The sequence below is a fragment of the Epinephelus fuscoguttatus genome, linkage group LG20 (genome assembly GCF_011397635.1).
Source record: "Epinephelus fuscoguttatus linkage group LG20, E.fuscoguttatus.final_Chr_v1".
Taxonomy (NCBI): Eukaryota; Metazoa; Chordata; class Actinopteri; order Perciformes; family Serranidae; genus Epinephelus; species Epinephelus fuscoguttatus.
In genome coordinates, this window is record NC_064771.1 from 16,223,508 (window position 1) to 16,249,533 (window position 26,026).

The window sequence follows — 26,026 nt, forward strand, 5'->3', positions numbered from 1 at the left end:
CTGTGGGCCTGCAATTTACACGGCAAACAGTAACGGATTACAATTCTGTCACAAGGGCATTTTATTTTTTAAAGATAATACAAAGTTGTAATATCCATTTTAAAACCCCCAAGTTGGTTTCCATGGTAACATACCCACCCTCTGTTCTGTGTTGAGTGTTTTTGAGTGCTACTAGTACAGTGAGCGGCTTAGCTTGTTTAAGCAGCTGGCTGTGCTTCCCTTTTTTGACACCGAGCATCCACCTATCATTTTGATGTCCACCTATTTTCAAGAAGCAGTTAAGTGTGTACAACACAATGATGCTGGCTTTCTTTCTCAAGATGCCTCGTTGATCTCATTTTAGGAAGTCTGTAACACAACAAATCGGCTACATCAAGGTCTTGGTCATTTCTCAATCAACGATGCCTAAACCTGCGTTACATTCAGGACCGTTACACTGGGCGCTTCATAAAGCTTATATTGTTTACCTGCAGGGTTTTTAAGAGTCTTCACATCCTTGAACTGCTATCAAAAAAAAATGTGTGCGCACTTCACAAATAATGTTGAGTGCTGCTGGTGATGGTTGTAATGGATTGCACAAGAACCAATGGCATGCTTAGTCGCTATACTTGCAATGCTTTGCAGAGAGATTGATGTCAACCACATTTTTTTCTCCCATTTTTTTTTCTCCAAGCTGTAGATCGATCTTAAGTATAGCCCAGGGTGTTTTTGGGATGAGTGAATGAGCGTTAACTAGACTGGCTAATCAAGAGTCTGTGGTATGGGTCCAGTGTGGTAAGAGGGTGGCCATAACCTGATCTGTTTGGTTTACATCTATAATGGTTTTATTTCAGACCCCCTTTTTTCCTTTTTTTTATATAAAATGTATTGATTTATAATAAATAAAAACAGTGTTGAACTTTTGACTGTTGACCATGGACATTTGTGTGGTTTTACTTTAAGGATCTCCCTAATGCCTTTCTGTTTTAATGCAATGCTGATGCAGGGTGACATACTTGCATACCATAGTCTTCAGAGCTCCAGCAGTGTGGTTTTTGTAGCCTAGGGTTTTGTGGAGGCTTGTCTGGATGTGAGAGCAGCAGCAGGCAGAGAGAGGACAGGTTGGGGGCGTGTCTGACACTGATGCGCCTCTCACCATTGGTGGACAGCTGGTTACCAACCAACACTACACACTGGGCACATGAGAAAACACAGAGAAGCCCGTGAGTTTCAAAGCTAATGGCTAACAAAGTACCTTTTCACGGGGACTCTAAGTAGCTTTGTAATATTTACTAGAAGTAGAGTAAAGTATGAACGATAATAAGAGAGCAAAAGCTTGTTTTGTGTCAGTGAATGTTAACCAAATAGATGCTAATGCTAACTAGCTAGCTTGTGTTTGTTGTTAGCGTCGATGCTAACTGAGTTGTTGGGCTGCTAGCTAACGTTTTTGTGCCGCTAACCGCAGGACAAGAGTTAACCGTTAAACCGTCATGGTAATGTTAAGTGGCAATAAAACGTTACCTCGCCGTGTTTTGTTGACACAGTCAGAAGTATCTACCGTATTAATGCCTTATAAATCAATATAGTTGGCAAACGTTAACACATCTGTCAACTCCTCGCGCGGGTAGTCAGATTAACGCAACGTTATCTTTGGCGAAATCCCGGTTATGATAACACGGGTAACGTTTGGCTTGGAAACAGCGGATATTATGTTTGTGTCCAGCTGAATCGTACACCGGGTGGGGCGACATTTTCAACCAACTGCATTCAGTGTAATTTAGGTTTCATGTCACAGGTAACCTTGGGGTTCTCATCTGTGTTCTTCCTCCTGCAGCTGTAATCAAACACAACCCAGATTTCAATGGTGTTTGTGGAGAATCATCGGCCCTCTCCTAAATATGGGATAGGGTTATGTGATCAGCATCATCTGCAGCCACACAATGGATAACGAGGTAAGATCGTTTTATGTAACGGCACATCTGCTCTGTCAGATTCAACTTCACATCATCTGTCATTTTAACTCGACATGAGACACTGTGAAGAAGCTGTTCAGTTTTCATGGCATTGATCGCAAAGATGCATGTCATATTTTACAGCCTCTCTGTTTCTCTGTGCTGTCACTAACAGTACTCTCTGTTCTTCCTTCAATCCTCTTGGCTTCTCCTCTGCTCCTGACATTGACAGATGCTTAGTTGACTTGTAGAGATTAAGTAAGGGCTTTGTGATTTCTCTGCTTGTCTTGCATGATGATTTGAAATAAATGAATGGCATGAGCTTTAGGTGACCGTGTTATGCAGACAATTGATGCTCCTTCCAAGACACATTATCTTTCTCATTTGCCACTAGGGGAGGGTCAGGGCCAGCATTTTAGTACCAAAGCAGGCAGATACATGATGTTTTAATGAGGAGAATTTAATTTAAATTGAGTCCACTGATGTCTGAACAAAATTCATATTGTTTGGATTGGAGACCCCTCTGCTGGACCCTCACTTTGGGGTAGAAGTTCATGTGATAGATGTGTTTTTTCAAATAAATAATCCTGTCAAACAAGGATTTGAATGTACAGTTGTTCATGGCATTGTAAGTGACAGCGCACACCATAGATTTGTGACATGTCATGTCAGTGTTAGTTTCTTTGAAAGGGCTCTGCTCAATGTATTATGCATGGACACATTATTGCGAGATGTAATAGCTCATGTTCCAGTCACTCTGTAACCACTATTGTGCTCACACCTAGCGAGAACAGGGCAGCACCACCCTTTGAAGATGAGCATGAATTTGACATGGCATGGATTCATAAAAGCGTTGGAGTTACTCCACAGGGATCTCGGCCCATGCTGAGTCAGTAGTTTCCCCTCGGTGTGTGCATATTTTCAGCATTGCCAGGCCCTTTTGCTTTGATCACTATTCGCCACCTCATCTCAAAATTGAAAGTCTCCGTGCCTGTGGAAAAAAAAGAGACAGTTCACCCAAAAAACAAAAATACATATTTTTCATCTCACCTGTTGTGCTATTTACCAGTCTAGACTGTTTTGAGTTATCGGCTGTAGAGCTGTCTGCCCCCTCTCAAATACAATACGACTAGATTTAACAGAAATTTGATTTGTACAGCACTATGGTCAACTCCAGATGTTTTTAAATGTGCTATATAAATAAAATTGATTTGATTTGATTTAGATTGATTTAGATGGCACTCCCAAGCCAAAAAGTACATTTGAATAGCTCAACAGCAGTGTCTCTTTCCAGAAATCATGACCTGGTTACTCTTGATAATCCACAGACCTTGTTGTGAGCAGTTTCATGTAGGAACTGTCTTCCCTCCACTAAACTACACCCACCAAGTGTATCACCGTACAAAAGGAATTCTACTTGCATCTAGTTATATTATATAAAAGAGAAGTCAGACATCTCTACCGCCACCTCCAACACTCAGCAACTCATCCTAAAGGAATCTAGATTGATAAATATCACTACAGGTGAAGGGAAAAATATGCATTTTTGATTGTGGGGTGAGCTGTCCCTTTAACTAGATATTGCCATGATCCCAAAATCATTATCATCGTAGCATGTCCACACACAAACTGTCTTTTTCAGTTAGTGCTGAAATCATCATGAGACAAATGGTGTATTATTCAGCAAAGTTAGTGTGAAAAATACTAGACTGTTTACAGATGGATGCACCTGGACTCCACCACTCCACGCATCATTTGTAACCTCAGGACTGACACTGACTGAATGTGTTTTGGTTGCAGCACCACCCTTGTACTATAAGATGATTGAATGGGCACATTTGCACTGAAGACCCAACTAGAGCTGCAACAATTTACTGATTAATCAATGACTCAAATTGCCAACTATTTTGATAATTGAGTAATTGTTTTAGTAATTTTTTAAGCAAAATGCTAAACATTTGCTGATTTCACGCTTCTTAAATGTGACAATTTGATGCTTTTCTTTGTCATACATGATAATAAACTCAATAGCTTGGGATTTTTGGGCTGTTGATCGGACAAAACATACTTTTTATGACGTGACCTTGGGCTCTGGAAAATTACACAGGATATTTTTCGCTTTTTTTTCTGACATTTTATTGACTGAACAATTAACCGAGAAAACAGTGGGGAAAAATAATATTAGTTACTGCACTAGACCCTACCACATTACAAACAGAAATGTTTTGTCTATTTACCATGTGCGGAAGACATTGTGACACACTGCATGTGCTGTATTGATGCTTTGTTTACTCAAGACTGAAGGAGCAAGTTGTTTGCCTAAATTTTGTGATGTACAGAATAAAGTGGATAATTATCATAGTCCGTGATTGTGAGTACTTGTGCAACAATGAGGTGTATAGTGACAGTCTGTGTCCCTCAAATAGCTGATGTAGGCTTTTCTGACTCTGCATCGTGTGCGTGTGTGTGCGTGTGTGTGCGTGTGTGTGTGTGTGTGTGTTGGGGGGGTTTCTTTAAGGAGAGAGAGACATGCCAAGGAGAGAAGCTGGCCTCTACTGTGGACGACACTCTGGATGAATATTTAATCGCCCTCCAGCACAAAAACAGGTGAAGTGTGAGCACAGGTTGCTGGGGAGAGATAGGATTAGATTTCACAGAGGTGATACACAACCCCGCCACGACTTTTAGTGCTGCCTAATAGGAGCACTGATTGGTTCCTTGCTTTGAGATACACTAAATTAGTGTGTGAAATGTTGAATGGAGGTCAGAAGAGCTTGAAAATGTGTCCTGAATCTTGCTCTTAGCCATCTCAACAAGTTGATACACTATAGTACAATTGTAGAGGTAGTCACCAGTTTTCTTTGCTTCTCAGGATCCTAAAGCGCCTTAAAGTCAAAGACCCCAGGGAGATTGAGTTGGAAAAGCTTGAGCAAGGCTTTTCCATTTATCTTAACGGAGCCAATGCTGAAGCCAATAGGAAGCAGCCCAAGAGGTCCAGCCACAAGTGTGTTGCCTCCCCACCCGCTTGGAGGCCTGCACGTACAGCAGGTATGCTGCTGCTGGACAAAAATAAACCTACAAACACTCAGAAGCAAAAAGTCTTATGTAAGACCTCATTATTTTTTTACCTCTGTTGTGCAGGGAGTAAAACATTGTTCTCGAGTATTCAGTCATTCGTACACTGAACGGAAGGCGCCACCTCATACTCCTAATACACATATTTTTTGTTGCTTCTGTCATCTTCAGACCATATGGAACACAAGCTAATAGCCACCACTCCTCAGCTGGTAGTTTGCATGGTATGATCTCATGCCCAGTCCCAGTGAATAAATGATAGTGACAGTTGTAGCTGGCAGCCAGTTTTCCGTTCTTCCCTTTATGTGTTGTGGACCATCTGCGTATGTGACTGTGTGTTCCTTCTCCTCTGAGGCAGTAGTCTGCTGCAAGCTGCTCATGTTCCTTTCTGTGCTGTTAATCAGCGGCAGATGTCTGTCGAAGCGCCCACCAGTTTACCGAAGATAATCTAGAGCAAACCTACAGGAAGAGGAGCCACACTGCCCCAGGAAAGGTCCAGAGGAAAGAATGGGTCAAGGTAGAGGCTTCTTAATATATTAATCTTTGATGGTGGTGCATCAAAAATAAACATTTTCCTGTGATATTGCACATAGTAAAAATGTCCTCTTATGTCATGTGTGCAGGATTCTGTCAGAATTCGAACAGAGGAAGGAACAAGTTTGTACATCTCCCCAGAAAAGCGCTACTCTGAGGATTTTGAGCCCTATGAAAGCATAGACATGGAGGTAGAGTGAAGACATGACAATGTCTACTAAGCCTGTGTGTCTGTGTGTGTGGGTGTTTTTTTAGGGGAGGGGCTATGTGTCAGATACAGCTGTCTGTACTACTTAGCATCCCTCCATCTCTGCCATTTCCCCCTTAATCCAATCACCATGTTTCATACAGAGCTCCAGTCCGCGCTCGCCTCATAGTCCCTGCTCCCCAAGGGCCACCTGCAAGGTGTCGCGCACCTTCAGCTCTAGGCATGAGAGCCAAGGAAGCCAAGCAAATCAGGAGCACAATGAGAAGGTCCTTCTCAACCTTGAAGAGGTGAAGGTGAGCAGAAAAAGAAATATGCACACTGTCTTGTTTCATCTTGTCAAGATGGCATGAGATGCAGTGAATCATCTGAATTTGTCTCGTGCTCCTGGGTGTTAATTTATGATGGTTTTTCAGTGGTCGTCACACAAATCAAGGCAGTGCTTAAACTGTCAGCGTGCATGTGTGTGCGTCTGTGCCTGTGAGTCCTTACACTGATGACCGCGTGCATGGATGCATACATAAACGCTGACCTTTGTAAACCAGGTTCTGCGTCGCAGCCTGGAGGTTAGCATGCGGCGAAGCAGCCGCGACTCAGCGGGGGAGGAGTCGGACGAGGAGTGGGTGGAGGAGCAGATCGAGAGGGAGGAGAGCACTGAGAGTCTGGATGAACTGGGGCTGCCTCTCTCGTCCTCCAAGTCCTCCTCCAACCCTCGACCCAGCGGCTCCCATAGCCATTTCGACTCAACAAACCTCATTGTCCTGGACTTTGGACCCTCACCTAAAGGTAGGCTTTCAACATCCACTTTCATATGTAAATTTGATATTGATTTTTAGGGTGAGTCTTAATTGCCCAGAGTGGTTTCATATCACTATCTGCTTCATCAGCATTGACCTGTACACATGGGGAGAATAGGCAACTACATTAGCTGTCTGTGCACAGCTCAAGTGTTGTGTTAGCCAGCCAACAACCCTGTTATACCTTTAAACTCACAATATCTTCCTAATGTGTGTTCCAGGTCGTAAGATTGAACGCTCTCTGTCTGCAAAAAGGAAAGAAAACACTGACGCCTTTATACCTACCAAGCCTATGTTGGTGAAAAGCAAAACATTAGATAGACCACCTTCCAAAGACAGCTGGAATAGTCAGAGTAAGTCTTTCAACATTTTTAAATCAGTTCATGATTAACAAGCTTTGAAATTTAAAGTATCCAAATCGCAAATTTTCCATTTTGGAATGACTCCCTTTTTAGAGCCCTCTTAAAAAATGTGTCTCTGGGGGTGAGGGAGGGGATGGGGCTCACGATGATACTCAGTATGCTGTTGTTGTTTTTATGTTCACCCATTAGTGGTTGATTATTGTTCACTCTTGTGAAATAAAAACATGAAGAGAAAACATTTCTGCGGATAGATCTGTTAGATAGCATTGTGCATGGCTGCTGTTTAAAAGATTTGTGCTTCTTGCTTCAGGGCCAAGGAGTCAGGTGGGGAGGCCTCTGTCAGCAGCCAGGAAGGCTTCTTTTGAGGAGCGAGACCCGGAGGAAATGGCATGCAGTGTGCGCCAGGCCATCCAGAGAGAGAACGACCCGCTGCAGAGTCCTGAGCTCTTTAGTCGAAACACGGTCAGCCTGCCTCACATTGTACACATCCTACCTCTACTCTATTTAGGCCACCTTTTCTTTTACTGTTAAGTTGTTTCATGCAAAATTTCACACACTAATAGAATATAAAAATGAAATAATAATGAAATAATATATATCCAAAAGGACAAAGGTTAGCTTCACTGTGACATCATAATGTTATGCAAAAACACTTTTCTTGCCATTATTCAACGTCATAACTCAGGGATGGAAGAGGTCAGATATTGGTCACTCTAATCTTGGGTACCCACCTTGAGGAGGAGATGTGTGTGAAGCATTTATGTTTCCACAGACATGGATATAAACTCTTACATGCAACGTGAATGGTTCACGGAGGCATACAATGGCGAGGCTGTAATTCTAGTTATGCTGATCTAGACTATCAACACTATTATGACCTGATATTTTTCATTGTGAACATGTACTGCATGTGATTTTAATACAGTGATAGCTCTTCTGGGTTTTGCTTACATGTAAACTTTGCTCTTAAAGCTTATGTACCTCTGACTCTTCTATCTTGCTTCCTCTTCATCCAGGGCAGGGGACACCAGATGATGAATGGCTTAGTGCGCCACAACAGCCACGATAAGGATGAGAACGGTGTCACTGTGGCCATGCAAAGAATCACGCTTATGGGCCCTGGGTATGCTCACAGAATATGGCACCTAGATACACAGATACTTTGTACACATTATGAGGGATATAAGGACACAAGAGTACTCATGGTAATCATGTATATCCTTTAGTGTTAAAAACAAACATTATGGTGTTCTGTAGAAACTAATACAAATAGAAATTTATGGTGTGTACACCCTCTGACCTTGAGGAGTTATTTATTGGCATAGACACCACAGCGCTCAGCCATTCCTCACCATTAATATGAAGGACAGGCACCTTAGCCTAAGCAGCAGTGCTGAGGATGTCATCCTTCTGTTCAGGCAACAACACAAACTGTTGAAAGCCTTGGAGAAACTTGAAGCAGGACCCAGCTACAACATTCCTCAAAGTGTCAAAACAGACTACAGCAAACAGCCGGTGAGTCAGTCACACTGTCTCGCAGTTCAGAATGAATAATCCCAACACTGCTGGGTGTGATAGAGACATAAGTGTACCGAAGAGCTTGCGAAATGTTCTGTGCTTTCATTGCAGAGAAGGCTGTCCTCGGCAGAGGTTACCCCTGCATTGTATGTTACCATGGAGATCCTGTCAAACTGGGGGAACGCTTTGCAGGTCGGGCTGACTGAGTTGCAGTTCTTCTGCCTTAGAAACAAGAAGCTGTACGTGTCTCCTCATGACCTGGACATCAGGAACGCTGACTACCCCGGGAATCTGGGGGCACTTGTCAACGGAAAGGTGAAGGTGAGGCTCTGGTCTTTTTTTTAATCATTATCACAGCTGCAAATTACCTTTGGATGGAATTAAAAGTACAGTCAACCCTTTTCCACAGCAGACGTCTTTACTTTTCATAGCAAGAGAAGCACACACATTATTTATGGCTCTGTTCTATTTTATTGTCCCAGTAGGCCGTGACAGTAAAAAGCATGCAAAGTATCAAGGCTCTGAAGCTTGAATACCTAAGCCCCCCTCCACTTTAAAATGTGTTTTACTAATGTATATGTCCCTTAAAATGTTGAATTAAAATTGTACTGACTTGTATCTGTGCAAAGTTTGTAAGGAGAGAGGTGTCTTCACATTCCTCTACTGAGGGGGAGATGTCTGTGCAGTTCCCTTAAATCCGAGATTCAAAGGTACCACAGGCAAGCTAGTTTGGTAAAATTTGGAAAATTTGAAAGCCAGTCGCTGTCTAACATGGGGAACACATATCGACAGGGAAACAGACTTTAACACAACACTGGCAAAAAAATCTGAAACCATCGTAGCGGATATTATCGTGAGTTTCACAACTATTCATGCTATGTCAACCACTGCCAGTTACAAGCTAACAAGCTCACAAACAACATAAACTAATAAAGGATGCTAACTATACTTGCCATTCTGATATGTTTGCTAGTTGCCGAATTTAGTGCATAACAGACTCCTCATCCGAGTCTGGATTTGACAAAGGCTTGAACGTGCATGGCTGTATCTCTCTATTTTTTCTTTCAGACTAACACTAGCCATCTTTTTTTCCACATATACTTTTTATTTATTTATTTCACATTTAGGAAAGAAGGAAAAGAAAAAAGAAAAACAGTGCACAGAAAAAAAGACACAGATATGAGGTCATGGGTAATGTTGACAGAGTCAAGACTAATTATCCTAATTTAAAATAAGGTTTCATATATGATACATACAATAATCATGTAACATCTGTCTCATTGGCTAAATAGGCACACCATTTTCTCTACCTTTTTTCTCCGAATTATTTCTGAAGTCGTATAGAGTATGTCATCTGTTCCAGAAGGTTTTAGTGTTTAACAATATTAATAAAGAGGTTAGCAGTGGGCTTGCCTCTTTATGGCCTTTTTATGAATTGTTGCTACGTGCTTCCAGAAAGTCTGAATAAAAGGACAAGACCAGAAAATATGGGCATGGTCAACCATGATCTCTCCACATTCCCTCCAGCAGCATAGCTGGGTGCTAGTTTGTTTAGACTTCTGTTTGGGAGTGATGAAAAAGCAAATCAGGTTTTTCCAGTGGAAGTCTCTCCAGGTCCGGGAGTTAGTGGAGGTTGACTGTATTTCTCAGGCATTCAGCCACATGTCCTCAGTCATTTCAATGCCCAGCTCTTTTTCCCTTCGTTGTTTCACACAGTCTGTAGTGTCCTTATTGAGTGATGAGATGCCATGGTATAACTTGCTGATTAAACCTTTATTACTTCCTCAGTTATCAATCAATAAATACATGAATGACCGTTGGTGGTTCCCTTGGATTAGTACCTTTTACCTTTTTACAGAAATAATCACAGAGCTGCAAATACCTGTAAAAGTCCTGCCCAGGCAAGCCATAAAAAGTTATACTGCCACACAGTTCTAGTGGGTCACAAGTGATGATTCAGAGGGATTACTTCTGTAAGAGTCTGTACATTTTTTTTAGGTAAATCCTGCATAGTATATTTTAAGGTCACTCTAGACATGAGTGAATTATCCTCACTATTTTACATGGACAAAGTATTTGCTGATTTTTGTCTTTTCTCTCCGGTTGACAGACCACCAAAGAGCGCCACATGTGGACGTGTCCATTCCACCCTCCCATCCAGCTCTACTTCATCATCAGAAACACGGAGCGCTCCCCAGACTTTGGAATATCTCGCATCAAAATATGGAACTACAACAGAAGCCTCAATGTATGTGCTTTTTATTTTTGCTCATGTGTCATGACAGTTTATAAGAAGTGGAATTGTTAGATAACATTTGTTCAACACAAGTGCAATCCGCTACACAAATCTTTTGATTTATCCCCCTCTTGAGTTCAGAGATTATTCATTTCGCTGTCTGAAGCACCGGAGCTCATAAGTCTAACACGCTTGTGTGTTGTCACTGTAATACGGACGACTGTATCGGCATGGTTACGTCAGTGGAGTGGTAATCTTCCAGCATTGGCTGGCTGAGCTGCCAGTCAGACTGTCCAAATGTGGAACAGTGAGAGATTAGCCCCAGAGGATTAGTGTTAGTGGAAACGTGGGCTTCTGCCTCTCATCCTCACTGCTGTTCATAGAGGGGTATAAAGACCCCATCGTATCTCTCTCTGTGCTACTACAGCTATCTAGAGTTACTTGATGTCTTGAACTTGGAAGGTAAGGAGCTGCCGGTGGGGAGTAGATTGTAGGTCAGCCAGGGTTTGTAGTAGTTTACTGTCGAGGGGATCAAACAGATTTTAGTTGGGCTTTAGCCATTTCTTCATGGCAGCCATGACTTTGTATCTGTGAGAGTGCTAATTACTGCTAGCTTGGAGAGCTTCTGCTCTGCATGTGAGATAGAGGTACATGAATAAATAGTGAATGTACGGAATTTCTCAAGTGCTATACTTTTGGAGGTTTTAGGCTTTTAGATTTTCAGGTTGCATTGTTTTGCTTAAATTCTAATTGAAATGCTCTCAAAATATTATATAATATGAAATGCTCAATATTGTCCTGTGATGCGTTTTGAACCCAAATCCTTAAGTTTTAATGTGTTAGTATTTTGCCAAAAGTCATTTGGTATATTAACAGTCGAACCTGAGTGTATATTCAGGTAAACTGAAGTTCTGTTTCTTTTTTTTAGGATCTCGACATTGGTGCACGGCATATAAAGCTGTACCTTAACAGCACATTGGTGTTTGAGGGTGAGCTGGAGAAGGGCTGCGGCAACCAGGTCTTTGACTACAGCACCGCGATCGACCTCCAGGATTTCCAGGTGTCAGACTCCTTGTTTTCCAGCCCTGTGTCTTCAGGACACAATCTACGGGGTGTCAGCCCCCAGCGCCATGAGGACAGGAAGGGTGTGGAGGGCGGCAGCACCCAGCACCACCACAGTTGGAATCCGCAGCCATCAGACGCAGGCCAGGCTATGATAGACATGCAGGAGAAAGCGCACACACTGCTACCACCCATCACTCCATCATCAGTGGGGGTTTCATCCTCCGCCCGTCGCTCCTCCACACAAAGAAACTCTTTCGACCTGTCTTCCTCAGAGGAGCCCCTCTCTCTCAGGCAGCAGGTGGAGCAGCCTGCACCCACGGAGCAGACGGTCACAACCCAGCCGTCCTCCTCTCGCGTGGCCCCCCAGTGGCTGCAGCCGCTGAGCAGGGGAGCTCCAGAGGGCTGCGAGGCCATCAGGGAGAGGCCCCGCTGGCTGGTGCCTCAGCACTCTGCAGAGCCCAGATCTCCATCAGCCTCATCCTCTTCAATGCTCCCGGAGCTGCCATGTAACCCAGGCCGAGTGTGTCGGGGAATGGAGAGGACAGTGAACGGGAGTCAGTGGAAGGCAGATTCTTTGGACCTGAGCTGCGACCTGCTGGAGGAGCTCACCGAGCAAAAGTCAGACCGGCCCATCAGCGGACGCAGGAGCTCATTTCGAAACACTGCTGTCACTGCCAGGCAGAAAGAGGAGCAGCAACTCAGAGCTGCTGTGCTGTCAAACACAGGTAGGAATGTTTAAAGATATGATAAACATAAAGGGACACTGTTATATGTGATTATTTCACCCTTGTGCTTTACTTAGTGCTTCAGTTCACCTATTGATAACAATTTGGCTGCTTGGAAGTTATCACATATCTGCATTCATATTAATAATTGTTTAAAATGACAGTTTATTTATTATTAAAATCTATTTATTAATCTCAAACAAAGAATAAGAAGAAAAACTAATCAAACATTATGTCAGGTATTGCTCACTCAAATAACCATTAGCTAAAGGTTTTGCATTTTTTTATTCATTGTTTATTTTTCTTCAGTGTTGTACTATCAGCATCATGTGTTCCTCTGCCTCATCACTGGCTCCCTATTTAATGTGTTCCTCGTTAAGTCATTTTTTGATGGTAATTTGTTTTGCGACAGTCTTCACAAAGAGCAGGGGTGTCAAATTCATCTTAGTTCATGGGCAGCATACAGGCCAATTTGATCTCACTTGGGCCGGACCTGTAAAACCATTGCAGAATAGGCGATAAATAACAACAGCTCCAAATGTCTCCCTTTCTTTTACTGTAAAGAAGCACAAGTACATTCTGAAAGCATGCATCCATTTACAAATCAGATGATGAACAGCCTGGGGCATCTTAACAAAAATAGTGCAGTTTCGACAATGTCTGTTTTTCCACATTCAGTGAGTCTTCTACTCTCATGTGCTTACATTTCCACGTCTGTGTAGTAATGCTGGCATCACAACACCAAAGTAAAGTGAAAGCTATTGAGAAAGCAGGTCAACTTATTCCCTGCCTTACAGACCATTTACAAATCAAATATTTTGACAGTGCCTTAGCAATAGGCTTCTACCACTACTGTGTTAAGATAGAAATATGACCACAATATGTATTTTTTAGAGAACTGTGTTCTGGTCAGCGTGAAAAGTATCTGAAGCAGCATTTGACATGACTTACTGTGTAACTTGCTCCTGAAACTTGGCAATATTTGCCCTCACAAGTGCATCAATATTAGGTGTGCAGAGTCATCCAGCAGGCCAGATTGGACCCTTTGGTGGGCCTGTTCTGGCCCATGAGCCATATGTTTTACGCCCCTGTCATAGAGCATGCGTTTGGAGAAATTTGGATGCGACACTTTGTGATACCTGTCATTGGACTGGTTGAAAAATGAAAGCTCTTACACTGCACCTTCCGTAGAAGCCATGCTTATTGTCCTGGCCTTTGTGCTGTTTAACGAGTCATACTTTCTGCTGCTGATTTACTTTTGTCATCTTTTAACTCTTTAACTGATCAAAAAACGTTTTCATTGAAATTTGAAGAAAACTCTGTGTGTACATCTGTCTGTCTTTCCACAGCTAATCTCGCATACTACTAGACCTATCAGCTTAATATTTTTTGTGCACATTTAAGACTACATGCTGAAGGATCTCTTGTGGTTTCGAAAAAACTGTTTTACTGACTGCTCTATTTTATACAATCACTGACTGCTGGCTCCTCACTCCTCTTAACTGAGTGGTACAGGCCGCAAGTGATCAACAAAATCACATAGAAAAAGGCATTTCCAGTTATCAGCTAGGCTTTAAACACGCCTTACCTACTCTATTGCAGACCACATTTTGGCATTTTTCAAGGCTTAAAAGCAGACATTCATAGAACAATTAGATCTCATTTAGAACTAGAGCACCTGTAGATTAATTTCATACCCTGCAGGTTATGATTCACCAAAGCAAGGCACAATATGAGATGAATAAGTCACAGTTATTTGTTATTTAAGATGCTATCTTGACTGAAGGGAAGCTGGGAGGTACCACTGAATGAGATTCAACTCTTCTTTGTTTCAATACTATAATGAATACACACTGGACACACAGCTTGCCCTAGACTGTTCCCGCCACCAGACACACCTGGCAGAGATCTGCGCTCTACCGAGTGCGCTTTTCTTGTTAAATTTATATCTGGATTAGATGAGATGTTTAGTGTATGGTATGATTATCTTACTTCTTGTGGCTTGTTATCGATTAATATGTAATCCTTGTGTACTTTCCAGAGGAGCCGATGTCATTGGTGAACACGAGCAGGAGGCAGTGCAGCTCTATGGCGCAGCTGCACAGCCAACAGGATGACACCCTCAGGGAGTCCTGGGACTCTCTCACGAAGTTCAACCAATGCCAACGTGGACGCATCTCCAACATGGGCTTCGAAGGTGACATCTTTGATGAGTTCCTCCAGCGCCAGGGCCGTGGTCCACCCTCAGTCCCAGTCAATCCCTCCACAGCACCCAGGAGTCCCCATTCCTCTTTCACCACTCAGGGTGCACTATGTGAAGGCCCTGATGATGATCCATCTACGGAGCGGGAGGACGAATTTGAGATCCCCGTGCTGCCGCAGGGCCAAAGGCTGATCATCAACATCCTGTCCACCTGGGGTGATCGCCACTACGTCGGCCTCAACGGCCTTGAGGTGTTCAGCTCCAGTGGAGAACCCCTACGACCTGCTCACATCCGTGCCGACCCTCCAGACATCAACATTCTCCCTGCATACGGCAAAGATCCACGCGTGGTCACTAACTTGATCGATGGCGTTAATCGTACCCAGGATGACATGCATCTTTGGCTAGCACCATTCACCCCAGGTCGTAACCACACCATCTTCCTGGACTTTGGAGCTCCTAACCAGGTGGCCATGATCCGTGTGTGGAACTACAACAAGTCACGCATTCACTCCTTCCGAGGGGTGAAGGAGGTGGAAATGCTGCTTGATGGAAGATGCATCTTCAGGGGCGAGATTGCCAAAGCCTCTGGGACTCTGTCAGGAGGTAGCTGAACAGAACAGCGTCACAAGTCTTTATGCTCATTTATGTCTTACTTTTGATCAACTTTTCCTTTTTTTTCTCCCTCGCTGTCCCTTCAGATTTGGACCAATTTGGTGACACTATCCTGTTCACCACTGATGATGAGATCCTGGAGGCCATGTCTCGTTATGATGAAACCTTCCTCAGTGAAGGTGAGGGTCCCGAGAGCCTGGTGACTGAGGAGGAGTTGCAAAGACCACGCACCGCTGATGGAGAGGGAGAGGAAAGACCCTTCACACAGGCTGGCTTCCGAGAGGAAGACCTCAACGTAAGTACAGTTCTGTGGATACAGGTTGTCATAGAAGAAGTGTGCTTTTTTTTTATCAACTTCGGTGGTGCTAAATGTTGAAGTCAAATGCTTGTAAAATTGGGCACCTTATTCTCAGCTATGACTGTGATAAATAAACAAAGACAATTCATTGTGTAGCAACCAACAGTGTTCAGCATTCCCACTTTGTTGACAATATAACAGGCACCACGTGCAAATTAGGTATCACACCAGCAACAGTAACACAATTATGCTTTTAATGTGTTGTCTCAGTTGAAACTTCACATCAACCCCACTGTGAGCCAGTCTGAGGAGAACATGGAGCATATTCCTGGGATGTACACTGGAAAGTGTAAGTAGATGATCAGCATCTTGTCATCACATGATTAGGTATCTTTTTGCTGTTTGGATACTTTCAGTAACTGTCTCCCTGCTCTCCAGGCCTTAGACTAGAGCTGGTGTTGACTTGGGGGGACTTGCACTACATGGGCCTGACAGGATTGGAGGTGGTGGGGAAGGATGGAGAGAGTTTACCTTTAGACCTCAGTATGATGGCTGCTTCACCCGCGGACCTCAACGACCTGCCTGAGTACAAATACGACCTGCGCACGCTTGATAAGTACGTCTGACACCGTATGATGTGTCTACTTTCTGCATATACATTTCCACATCATATTTCACGCTTTACACCCTGAGTTTCTGTGTCCACATAGCATTTTTCTTCAGCAGAAAAACCGTGGCAGGGTGCTGGGAAGTGCTTTGTCGCAGCACTTTATAAAAAAAGTTAATGATGACATGCGTGTGGGTTTCTCTCTATGACAACAATATCTTGACACTAACATTAGTGAGATAGTAACGCTACGTTAGCAGAGAGTTGACTACACAGTCAAAAACAGTGATAAAAGCATTCCACTCATCAGGAACATCCACTGTGCGCCTGCCAACCTGCAGCCACAAAATGAGCTTTTCTGTCTCTGCTATGACAGGAGACAGTAGCCGAGTTAAAGAAGTAGCAGTGATGTCACCGATGCCTTTCTGAAAAGTTCAGAGATTTTTAACTAAAAGAACTGGCAGCGGCTGCACAAAAAAGGTGGTGTACTCTAAACAAAAGTTGCTGGGCACAGCACTTTTTCTCTAGCTGGCCACATGTAGCGGGATACGCTCTCTCTTCATTGGGAACAATTGAAAAAAGATGCCAGTGCTGAGGAAAAAATGCTATGAGGACACAGGCTTTTACTTCTTCTACACTGCTCTCAAGAAAAATCTACAATTTTAGGCCTCATTTCCACTGGATGGTTGTGCTTAACTCAACTTGACACACTTTTGGTACCAGGTCCTTTTTTAAATTTTGTTTTCCACTGCAGATTGTACCCTGACATCACTCACTGAATTCTTGCATCAGCAACAAAACAGAGGAATGGGGTGAAAATGTGGCATTAGACCAGATCATTGTTACGGTTGGTGGAGTCTTCAAGTATCTGTTTTTGTTGCCCAGGCTTATAAATGGCAACAACATTACCACTGACGACCAGCACATGTGGCTGATACCTTTCTCCTATGGAGATCCTCACACCTTGAACGTGACGTTCGACAAGGCCCAAACCATCGCTGGACTTCGAATCTGGAACTACAACAAGTCCCCTGAGGACTCGTACAGAGGGGTGAGAAACTTCTCTCTCAGGCTTTAACAGAGTTTACTGTGAAGGAGCAGAGTACATGGATTAGTTATAAGTTTTTACATTTAACAAAAACAATTTCCACATCTTTGGTTCAGGTGAAGGTGATCCATGTGTTCATGGATGACGTCGCCATCTCCCCACCGGAGGGATTCCTGATCAGGAAAGGACCAGGCAACTGTCACTTTGACTTTGCCCAGGAACTCCTCTTCATAGACTTCCTCCAGACGCCCACTGACAACAAGAGTGCAGAGGAGAAGTAGGAGTTGTGATTTTAATTTGCATGTACTGGTATTTTCATGCCAAAGATTAAAAACTGCTTTTCCTAATATATAATGTTTTTGCCTGTGATTTAGAGGGAGCTCCAAGAAACAAGAACAGGCCAGCATGGACTATGAAGCTCCCATCATGCCTAGTGGCTGTATCCTGACATGCTTTGTGTTTACTGTCAAATCTGACTCACTGTCCAGACTGTTCATATGCAAGTGAACAGACTGGAGTTGTGTGTTCAGGCAGTATTAATCAACCTGCATTAGGGCTGCTACAAATCTTCATTATTGATGAATCCACTGATTAATTGTTTGTTCGATGAAGTGTCAGTTCAAACCAGTAACAGATGGGGTTGATACTTTGATATTTGCGTATATGCAGCCATGTTTTGTGTAACAGTCACAGCTGGCTAACAGCCCAGTGCTGCTTTAATGATTATTATTTTTTACTCTCTCAAAGGTAGAGTGGGGCAGCCTGTGTGCCATCATTAATTCATGGCAAATGGACGATCTGTTCTGATGTTTGTTTAGCTGTGTCCAAAATCACTCTGTCACTCACTTATTCAAATCTTCCTGTTTAATAAACACTTGTTAATTTATTCTATACTGAGCAGTAAAGTGGGATTTCTGACACTTATTAATCATCATCAAAGCATTGTACCCTTTCATTTACACTACTTTTTTTGCCACTTACTTACATTTTTGAGGGAGATGAAGTTCAAACTAAGAATTCAGACACAAATAAAACAGTGGAGCGTAAATATGTGGACATTATAGTAAACAGGGAATGACTTGGACACAGCCCAGGTCTGATATGTGCTGTACGTGGGGTTTTATGTTATATATTCCTTGACCTTCACCTGTCAGTCATCTTTCAGCTGCAGCTGTTAACAACCTGGGGAGACCCGTATTACATCGGCCTCAACGGCCTCGAATTTTATGACCAGAACCATGAGAAGATCAGTCTCAGTGACAACAGTATCCTTTCTTATGAGTTCGTACATCAGCCTTCTTGCATCTGTATTCACAAAGCTAGATTCTCTTCACCATCTAGAATTTATCCATATAAACTTTCAAAGTTAAGAATTTGTGGTGTAAATTCCTAACCTTTGAATTTAGATAGATAAAAGCTTAAAATCACACTTTTATGAATATTCTCTCATCTAGAGGTATGAATGAGAATACCATGACTTCACTGTGCTCTGGTGTCAGGTGGTAGCTAATTTATACTTTTGTAGAAATTCTGATACAAGTTAAGTTACAAATTTCTTTTCATGTCATGTAAGTGCCACCAAAATTTTATAAATTCCCATAAAAATGTATGTTTATTTCTGCTAGCACCTTACATTCACTCTGCATTTCTTCCCAGCAGACATTTCAGTGTGTCACTGCACAGGTGTAAGCACAGGTGTAAGCAATACCATTTACAAGGGCTGCATTCTACTTTGTTAAGCCAGATCCAGGCTCTGGTATTGTGCATACTGGCTCACTGGTAGGGCTTATTCAAAATGGAATGGCTTATTCATCATTAAGGGTATCAGATAACATCTGTCCTTCTCCAGGTGTGACAACTTTATATGTCATTGTAATCTTGGATTAGCAAAGATAATCACTGCACAGTTTGCATCATGTATGTGTTGGAGAGTCGGCTTTACCTCAGATAATGTGGGACAGAAACTGAGACTTATTTTAAAATCACTTTAAAAACTGCTACATAATCAGTGTTGCTTTGATTAGATTCAGAGAGGACTCATACAGTTAACAACTGACTTTGGCCCATCAGACAGAACGCGTCTTTAGCAGATTGTGGCGGCTTTTCCTAATTGTTTTCAATGAGATTGAAGTGTTAAGCTCACTCCTCTTGCGTTGCTGAGCACCTCACATTTTTCCTGTCTATGCACCTCACGTTTTTGCAGGAGCACCCTGAAAGCCTCGAGTTGAAAAAGTTGACGGCGTTTTGAATTGAGAGGCGGGCCTTCTGTAGTGGTGATGACAACAAGTGCAGCATACTGTTGCAAGCTATAAGACATATTGGAACAAATTGTAGCCTCGACTATTTTCATTTTACATTATACCAACCATACTTAGGCTTGATGATTGACAGCAGGTTGTCAAACTGTCCCTGACTCATCCTTCTGTTAGCTTTGAACCAACCATCATTCAGCCGGTGGGATTCCATGTGATTTCCCCTTCTCCCTCTCGCCCTCATTCAGAGCCAGAGCAACTGCCTAGCACCAGACAGATCTTTGAGTTTACTTCACAGCAAAATAGCAGTATAAGATGAGGATAGATAAGGACAGGTGATTTGGTTGCCTGGCAACAATTTAAAAATGACGCAGCAAGCTTTAAGACTCACTCTGTCTGATCAGGGCTGAAGGCAGTAAATTAATACCAGCTGTTGAAGGAGTATTAAATTTGTGTCTGGACCTCAACATTATGTCCACCAGACATTGCTGCTTTTCCAGACAGTGTGAATGTACTGGACAATGTGAGCGGTGATGTGAGGACTCCAGACAAATTAATAGATGGATTCAACAGTACCCACGATGGAGGACATATGTGGTTAGCCCCGGTGCTGCCTGGACTGGTGAGGCTCTGAAAGAAAGCGCATTCACACTCAAAGGAGAGTCTTTTCAGCACGTGTGTAAGTGCGTCGCTTGTTTCTTCACAGGTGAACCGTGTGTATGTCATCTTCGATCAGCCAGTGACGGTGTCGATGATCAAATTGTGGAACTACTCAAAGACACCACAAAGAGGAGTGAAGGAGTTTGGGGTAAGCCTCTGTCTGCTGTGGGCTGGGCTGTCGCTTTTTCTTTACACTTGGACATCAAGCAGAAAACTGCATGTCTCTGTGTGTGCACAGCTGCTGGTGGACGACCTCCTGGTGTATAACGGCATCTTGGACAGTGTAAGCCATGTGGCACGAGGCATTCTGCCTACCTGTGACCCAGTGGTGCCCTACCACACCATCCTGTTCACAGACAATGCCTACATCACACACCGTGAGAGGAACACCGTCATCAGGTACCTTGCAGATATATGACTGCTTGGTTTCATGGCTGATTGGTTGTACTAGTGTTAATTTGTCAACATTTTCTTAGTCTTAGTCCTGTTGGATATTAGCATATTTAGTTAACCTCATCCTGTTTTCTTTTAGTCAAGTTTGAGTTGAAAACGTAGACTAAATTATATGTTAGGGTCTTTTGTCCACATGCAGACTGCAGTTTAGGTCACTGAAAATGAAACTTTTAAAATGAGACTTATTACATGTTTACATATAAATGTACAGTTACTCTTCCACTATATTGAAGACCAGAGGTGTCAGAATGCTCGACAGAGGTCACTGCCTTAGTTATCATTCTGCTAATAGCCTTTTTGTCTGGGTTCTGATCACCACTATTTTCTTCTTCTAAACTTGGCTTTAGGGTTAAGGTTTTATCACTGCCTGTTGGTTTGGCATGCTCTGGAAAGTGCTTTAATTTTCCATTTTCATTTGGAAAGAGATTTTCCTATGTCAGTGCTTATGTGGACAGGATTTTTTCAGAGAACAAAGGAGGAAAAAATCCACTTTAAAAAGTATCCATGTACGTGTAGACTTGGCCTTAGTCAAAGACAACCATAAATATTTTAATGTATTTTTAGTCAAAGAAAACTGTTGACGTTTTAGTCTTTTTCAGTCTTCAGATTGTGTTGGATTTTTTTAGATTTTTACATTCAGGTCTGAGGGTATCAATTTAAGGAATACATTCATACTTGGAATAAAGCAATGCATTTTTTTCTTAGCCTCACTGTAACAATAATAGGCCCAAATCACCCAATCACCTTGTTTTTTTTATGTCAAGCCCTGTTTATTAACTTGAATTTAAGTAGGTAAGTTCCTCCGAGTCCTCCGTGAAGTCCTTATATGGCACATAGCAAAGGACAAGAAACTGGTGTGTGTGGTACAGAAAGGAGAACTGCTGCATTGCAAAAGAAAACAGTCTAAAATATTTCATCTTCCCTTTTTTTGTCAACGAAAATAAAGGGAGATTTTATTTTTTCATTTAAATGCCATTTTAGTCTCGTCTTTTTCATCCACAATATTGCATGCTGACGTAGTCACAGTTAGTGTTTAATAACATCTTTGCTGTTTCATTATTGTCTTGTCTCACTCGTCGTTGGCAATCATATTATTCATATCTTTGGTTAACAAAATTAATGCTAGGGTGTACAACAACAAAAAAAAGTATCTGCAGCTTTATCAAAAAAGTGTCATACACGTCGCCTTTCAGTTATGCTGCACATTGTTTACCTAAATTTTGCAAATTGAATGTAAAGTTCAGCATCAAATAGTCATAATCAGATGAGTTATTACCTGTGAGTAGATTCAAAGCCATTTGATTTTCAACCTAAATTCTAAAACAGAGACTAATGGACTGACAAAGAAGGTTAAATTCAACCCAGGTGGTGAGTTGTTTTGAACAGAGATGTGCTCTTCTCCACTTCAGCCCCCGTGGCAGCAGACACCACCAACAGTGAGTAATAGAGCCTGTGAAAAGCCCTGTGTCAGCACCTCCCTGTGGTCGATCCCTGTTATTGAAAATTCCTCCAGTGCCCTCAAATGTCCCCCAGCCATCCCACACCCTCCTTACCACACGCTTGACTTGTGATGCCCCTTCTCTCCCTTTTTCTCCCCGTCGTCACATTTTTGGTCTCAAGGCCTGGACCTGCCGGCTTCAAGCTTTGTTATCAGTCAGCCCTCCATTTTGTGTCGTTCCCTGTTCCCAGTTTATGACAAGCATAGCCCATTTGCTCACACGTATCTGCTGTGTTCATTTTCTCACTGTGTTGCAGTAATTATGTGGAGGACCAGGATGTGAAGATGACCAATGAGAATCAGATAGTCCATCACAACAAGAAGAAGCAGACAGCAGATCCAGGTGAGTCGGGGAAACTACTGGACTTGGAAGTATGCGCACATAAATATGGGAATCATCTATCAGTAAAATGAATGAGTCAGATTTTAATACATGGGTGTTTTCACACTTGGTCCCCTTTAACGCTCTAAACAAAGTCAGAGCAATGAGTCAGCTTTGTTTTTTTTGTGCATGTGTGGACGAACCAGAAGAACTCAGAGCCCTCTGAAACGAACCGTACTCAGACCTCCTTGGGAGGTGGCCAAAGAAACTACTGCTCTTCTTCAAATATGGAACGAAAAACGAATCAAACAGGAACTGTCGCTTAAATGCAGAGAAACGCTTCAGTTTTCCACTTTATATTAAAATCACCTGCTTGTATTAATAATAGTACGATGATATAGAACAATTGCCCAGACCCTTTTAAATAAACGGATACCCTTGGTCACTGAGATGGACAGGCAGAGGATCAAAGTCTGATCTATTATGAGATATGGATTAATATTTGTAGGCCTGTAATATGAAGCACAAGAGACAAATGCTGAGGTTAGCACAACAAATGGATTGGCGCGAGAGTAAGTCACTGTGACGAGTACATATTAATACAGCTGTTGGTTCCTGGTGTGCCAGTCAGCTACAGCAGCACCAGAGAGAGAGTTATGCACAAGAGCAGGAGGGTGTGCACAGGGAATGTGGATGGAAAAACATCCAGCATGCTGAGGCACATGGGGTTGCATCACCCAGGTGTTTTGATCACCTGACGAGGAAAAAACAAACTGGAGGCCAGCTTATTTTCCCTGCTGCTTTTGAGCAGCCTTAGGACGCAAAAGCAAAACAGGATACGTTTTAGATGCCATAGATGTATGAATTAAAACACTGTTGCACACAGTACGGCATGACTCAGATGTACTGATCACCTGCACCCCTCTAGAATTAAGTCTGTAGTGACATGACAGGACACAATAACCTTCAGGGGATATTTTTCGCACTGGCAGAAGTGGAGCAGTGTGGATGAATGAAAAATAAAACCAATAGCTTGTTTCAGGTGGTAACGCGTTCTGTGACATTTTAAATATAATAATACTACCTGAAATCCTGTTGTTAAGGCGTTATATCACTTCATTACTACTAAAACGTAATGTGTTACTGTAAGGTGTTTAAACTGGTAATTAAACTTCTTTTATTCAAAGTGAAGTATGAACAGAAAGAAGGGTGAGGCCCCGTCAGAGCAAAAGTCCCTCTCTGTTGCTCCACTTAAAGAGGACTGAGTTTGGTTCGTTTAAGGGTGTTTTCACATATAGTCCTTTTAAAACAAACCAAACTTGGTCCTCTTAAAGTGCACCAAAAAGTGGATCGACAGTAAAGGGACAGTTCTTTTTGTGTTCACATTGTCAGTTCATTTTAAAGAGGACTCACTTCTCTTTCTGGTCAACTTCAGCTCTGGTGGGGCCTCAGTCCTCTTTCTGTTCACACTATAGCCTATGTATAATATATATTGATGTAGTTTTGTTTTTGCCACTGTAATGTGGTTATGAAGCTCCTCACTTTCAGATTCATTTAAAATTGGAGGAAACCCTTAGCGTTTCTGTGCTGTAGACTGTTGCTGTTTGATGTGTCCTACATTCCACATTTGGAGACGTGCAGTATCTTCCGTAGACCAAACAACTCCTCATCCTGCGTCCTTGTAAGCGTTATAGGTCAACGTGGCTTCGTTTGTCTTTTCAAGCATCCCAGTGCTATTGCATGTGATCTAGAGGGCTAAATACCTGAAGCACTTTGTGTTCACAGAGCAACACGTTAAGTGAACCGCACCGTGGACTTGAAGTAAACCACACTCAGAGGGGTCTGAGTTCTCTTGGAGTGTTCCCATATGTGCAAAAAATGCTGAGTCACCGCTCTGAGTCCAAGTGTAAAAACCCCCTCATTCTTACAGTAACTTAAAGCTTATTTGTTCTTCATCAATGCAGCTCTTCGGCCTAAAACCTGCATGACTGATGGCGGGAAACATGGGAAGAGGAGGTACTGACAGACAGACGATGACAGATGAACAGACAGATGTGGATCCGGTGAAAAGGAGGAACTGTGTCTGACTTTTAAAACCCACTTTTTGGTGGGTGACTTTTGAAAACCTCCCTCACATTAAGACCCAAAGCAGCCGTGGTGTGTGACAGCGGCTCACACGGTCCACAGTGAAGAGAACGGAGCTTGCACAGTTAAGAATGGCTTTACACACACACACACAAACACACAGGATTCCACTTTATGGTTGGATCACTCCTTTCTCCCCACCCAGACACACGTTATCCTGAACAGGTACTGTACGATTGCCCCGGTTGTCCCTCCCACAGTGCCAGGATAAACCTGTGAGGCTGCATTTTATCAGCCCTATTATTGTGCCTAGTACTAAACACTATATCTGTGGCTGCTACTTGTGACTTTTGTGCTGCATATTTAAATGCTGCTTGTGGCTTGTAAATACTTTAAAAAAGAAAAAAAAATCTCCAAGGCCACATGAATACACTCTCACATCAGGATGTGGCCAACGCTACAGATATTATTAATGAATTGTATCCACTGATGAGCCTAGACGATCAGCTCTTAATGGGTCTGAGAGCTGACTAGCACTACCGCCAGTACACCAACCGATCGTTACGCTATGCAGACACTAATTTATATCTGTTAATGATTTCTATCTGTTGGCTGATATATATTTCAAAGCCGAATGGTTTTACTTGGGGAAGTGCTTCCACAGCTTTTCACCTTTGAAAGATTTATACATCGAAGGCTAACGTGGTTACACTCGTAGTTGGAAAAAACGCAGAGGTCAGACTTTTGTATATTTCAATTTGAAGCTGCACAAAGCTTCAGACTCCACACTTGAATCTTCGATACATATTGGGCTTCACGAAATTAGGTCAGTATATTTTTTCTGCTTAGCATCAGGTAGGAAAAAAAACTTGTTTGCAATCCAAGTGACCTTTATGGAAGTTGCTATATAAGGTAGATTTTACGGAGGCAAACATTTCTCGAGCCAGTAAAGCAGTTTTAGAAATTTGGTTGGAAATAAAAAAAAATACCAGATTAGATTTTGAGTAGATTCAGTAACAGGCAACTTCTAATATGCAAATACTCTAACGTTACCTCAGATTGAGAAGAATGATCTTTAAAAAGGGGATTTATCTGATTCTACCTTCACTATAATACTTACTAGTCGGTGTTGTACTATTCATTCATTCAATATTTACTGTACTAACTTGTTGCATGGGAAAGTCTCTTCAGCAGTAGCTGTTGTTATCATCTTAAAATGTTAGATACTTTTGTTTGGAGGAGTTTTTACTGCTTCATTGAGCCCCAGTATAAACCGATCCGTACTCTTCGCTCACAATGGGGAGTAATTGTATATGAAATGCAGTTTTATGTATTTAATTTCAGCGTGTCCAACAGCAACGATGGTCATTACTCTGTATATCTGCTCCGTAGGGTGGTGGCTATTATTGTATGTGTGACATGTAGTGTTTTGAAATATTTAATTATTTTTCTAATCTTGATTAAATATGTATATTTGATGTAGGTTTATTTGAAATGAATAAAATTTAAAAATATATCTTCCATCATTTTTCTCAAA

At 42.3% G+C, this 26,026-nt stretch overlaps 1 protein-coding gene across 2 annotated transcripts; it reads left to right on the top strand.

Moving 5' to 3' along the window:
• Positions 1 to 1,138: 1,138 nt before the first annotated feature.
• LOC125880718 (katanin-interacting protein) lies at positions 1,139 to 25,979 on the top strand. Of its 2 annotated transcripts, none has more exons than XM_049563430.1 (28): positions 1,139 to 1,202; positions 1,814 to 1,931; positions 4,450 to 4,538; positions 4,804 to 4,979; positions 5,411 to 5,523; positions 5,630 to 5,731; positions 5,892 to 6,041; positions 6,291 to 6,531; positions 6,764 to 6,895; positions 7,215 to 7,366; positions 7,921 to 8,027; positions 8,323 to 8,419; positions 8,534 to 8,743; positions 10,533 to 10,670; positions 11,587 to 12,448; positions 14,490 to 15,257; positions 15,353 to 15,561; positions 15,835 to 15,913; positions 16,003 to 16,180; positions 17,057 to 17,222; positions 17,336 to 17,496; positions 17,594 to 17,658; positions 18,374 to 18,484; positions 19,954 to 20,093; positions 20,178 to 20,279; positions 20,370 to 20,530; positions 22,340 to 22,425; positions 24,369 to 25,979. In XM_049563430.1, the coding sequence occupies exons 2-28, from the start codon at positions 1,920 to 1,922 to the stop codon at positions 24,425 to 24,427; spliced, it is 4,866 nt and encodes a 1,621-aa protein (XP_049419387.1). In that variant the 5' UTR covers positions 1,139 to 1,202; positions 1,814 to 1,919; the 3' UTR covers positions 24,428 to 25,979. The 2 variants fall into 2 exon arrangements, with proteins under 2 accessions (XP_049419387.1, XP_049419388.1); XM_049563431.1 differs by lacking the exon at positions 1,139 to 1,202 and adding an exon at positions 1,581 to 1,718.
• The last annotated feature ends 47 nt before the right edge of the window (positions 25,980 to 26,026 follow it).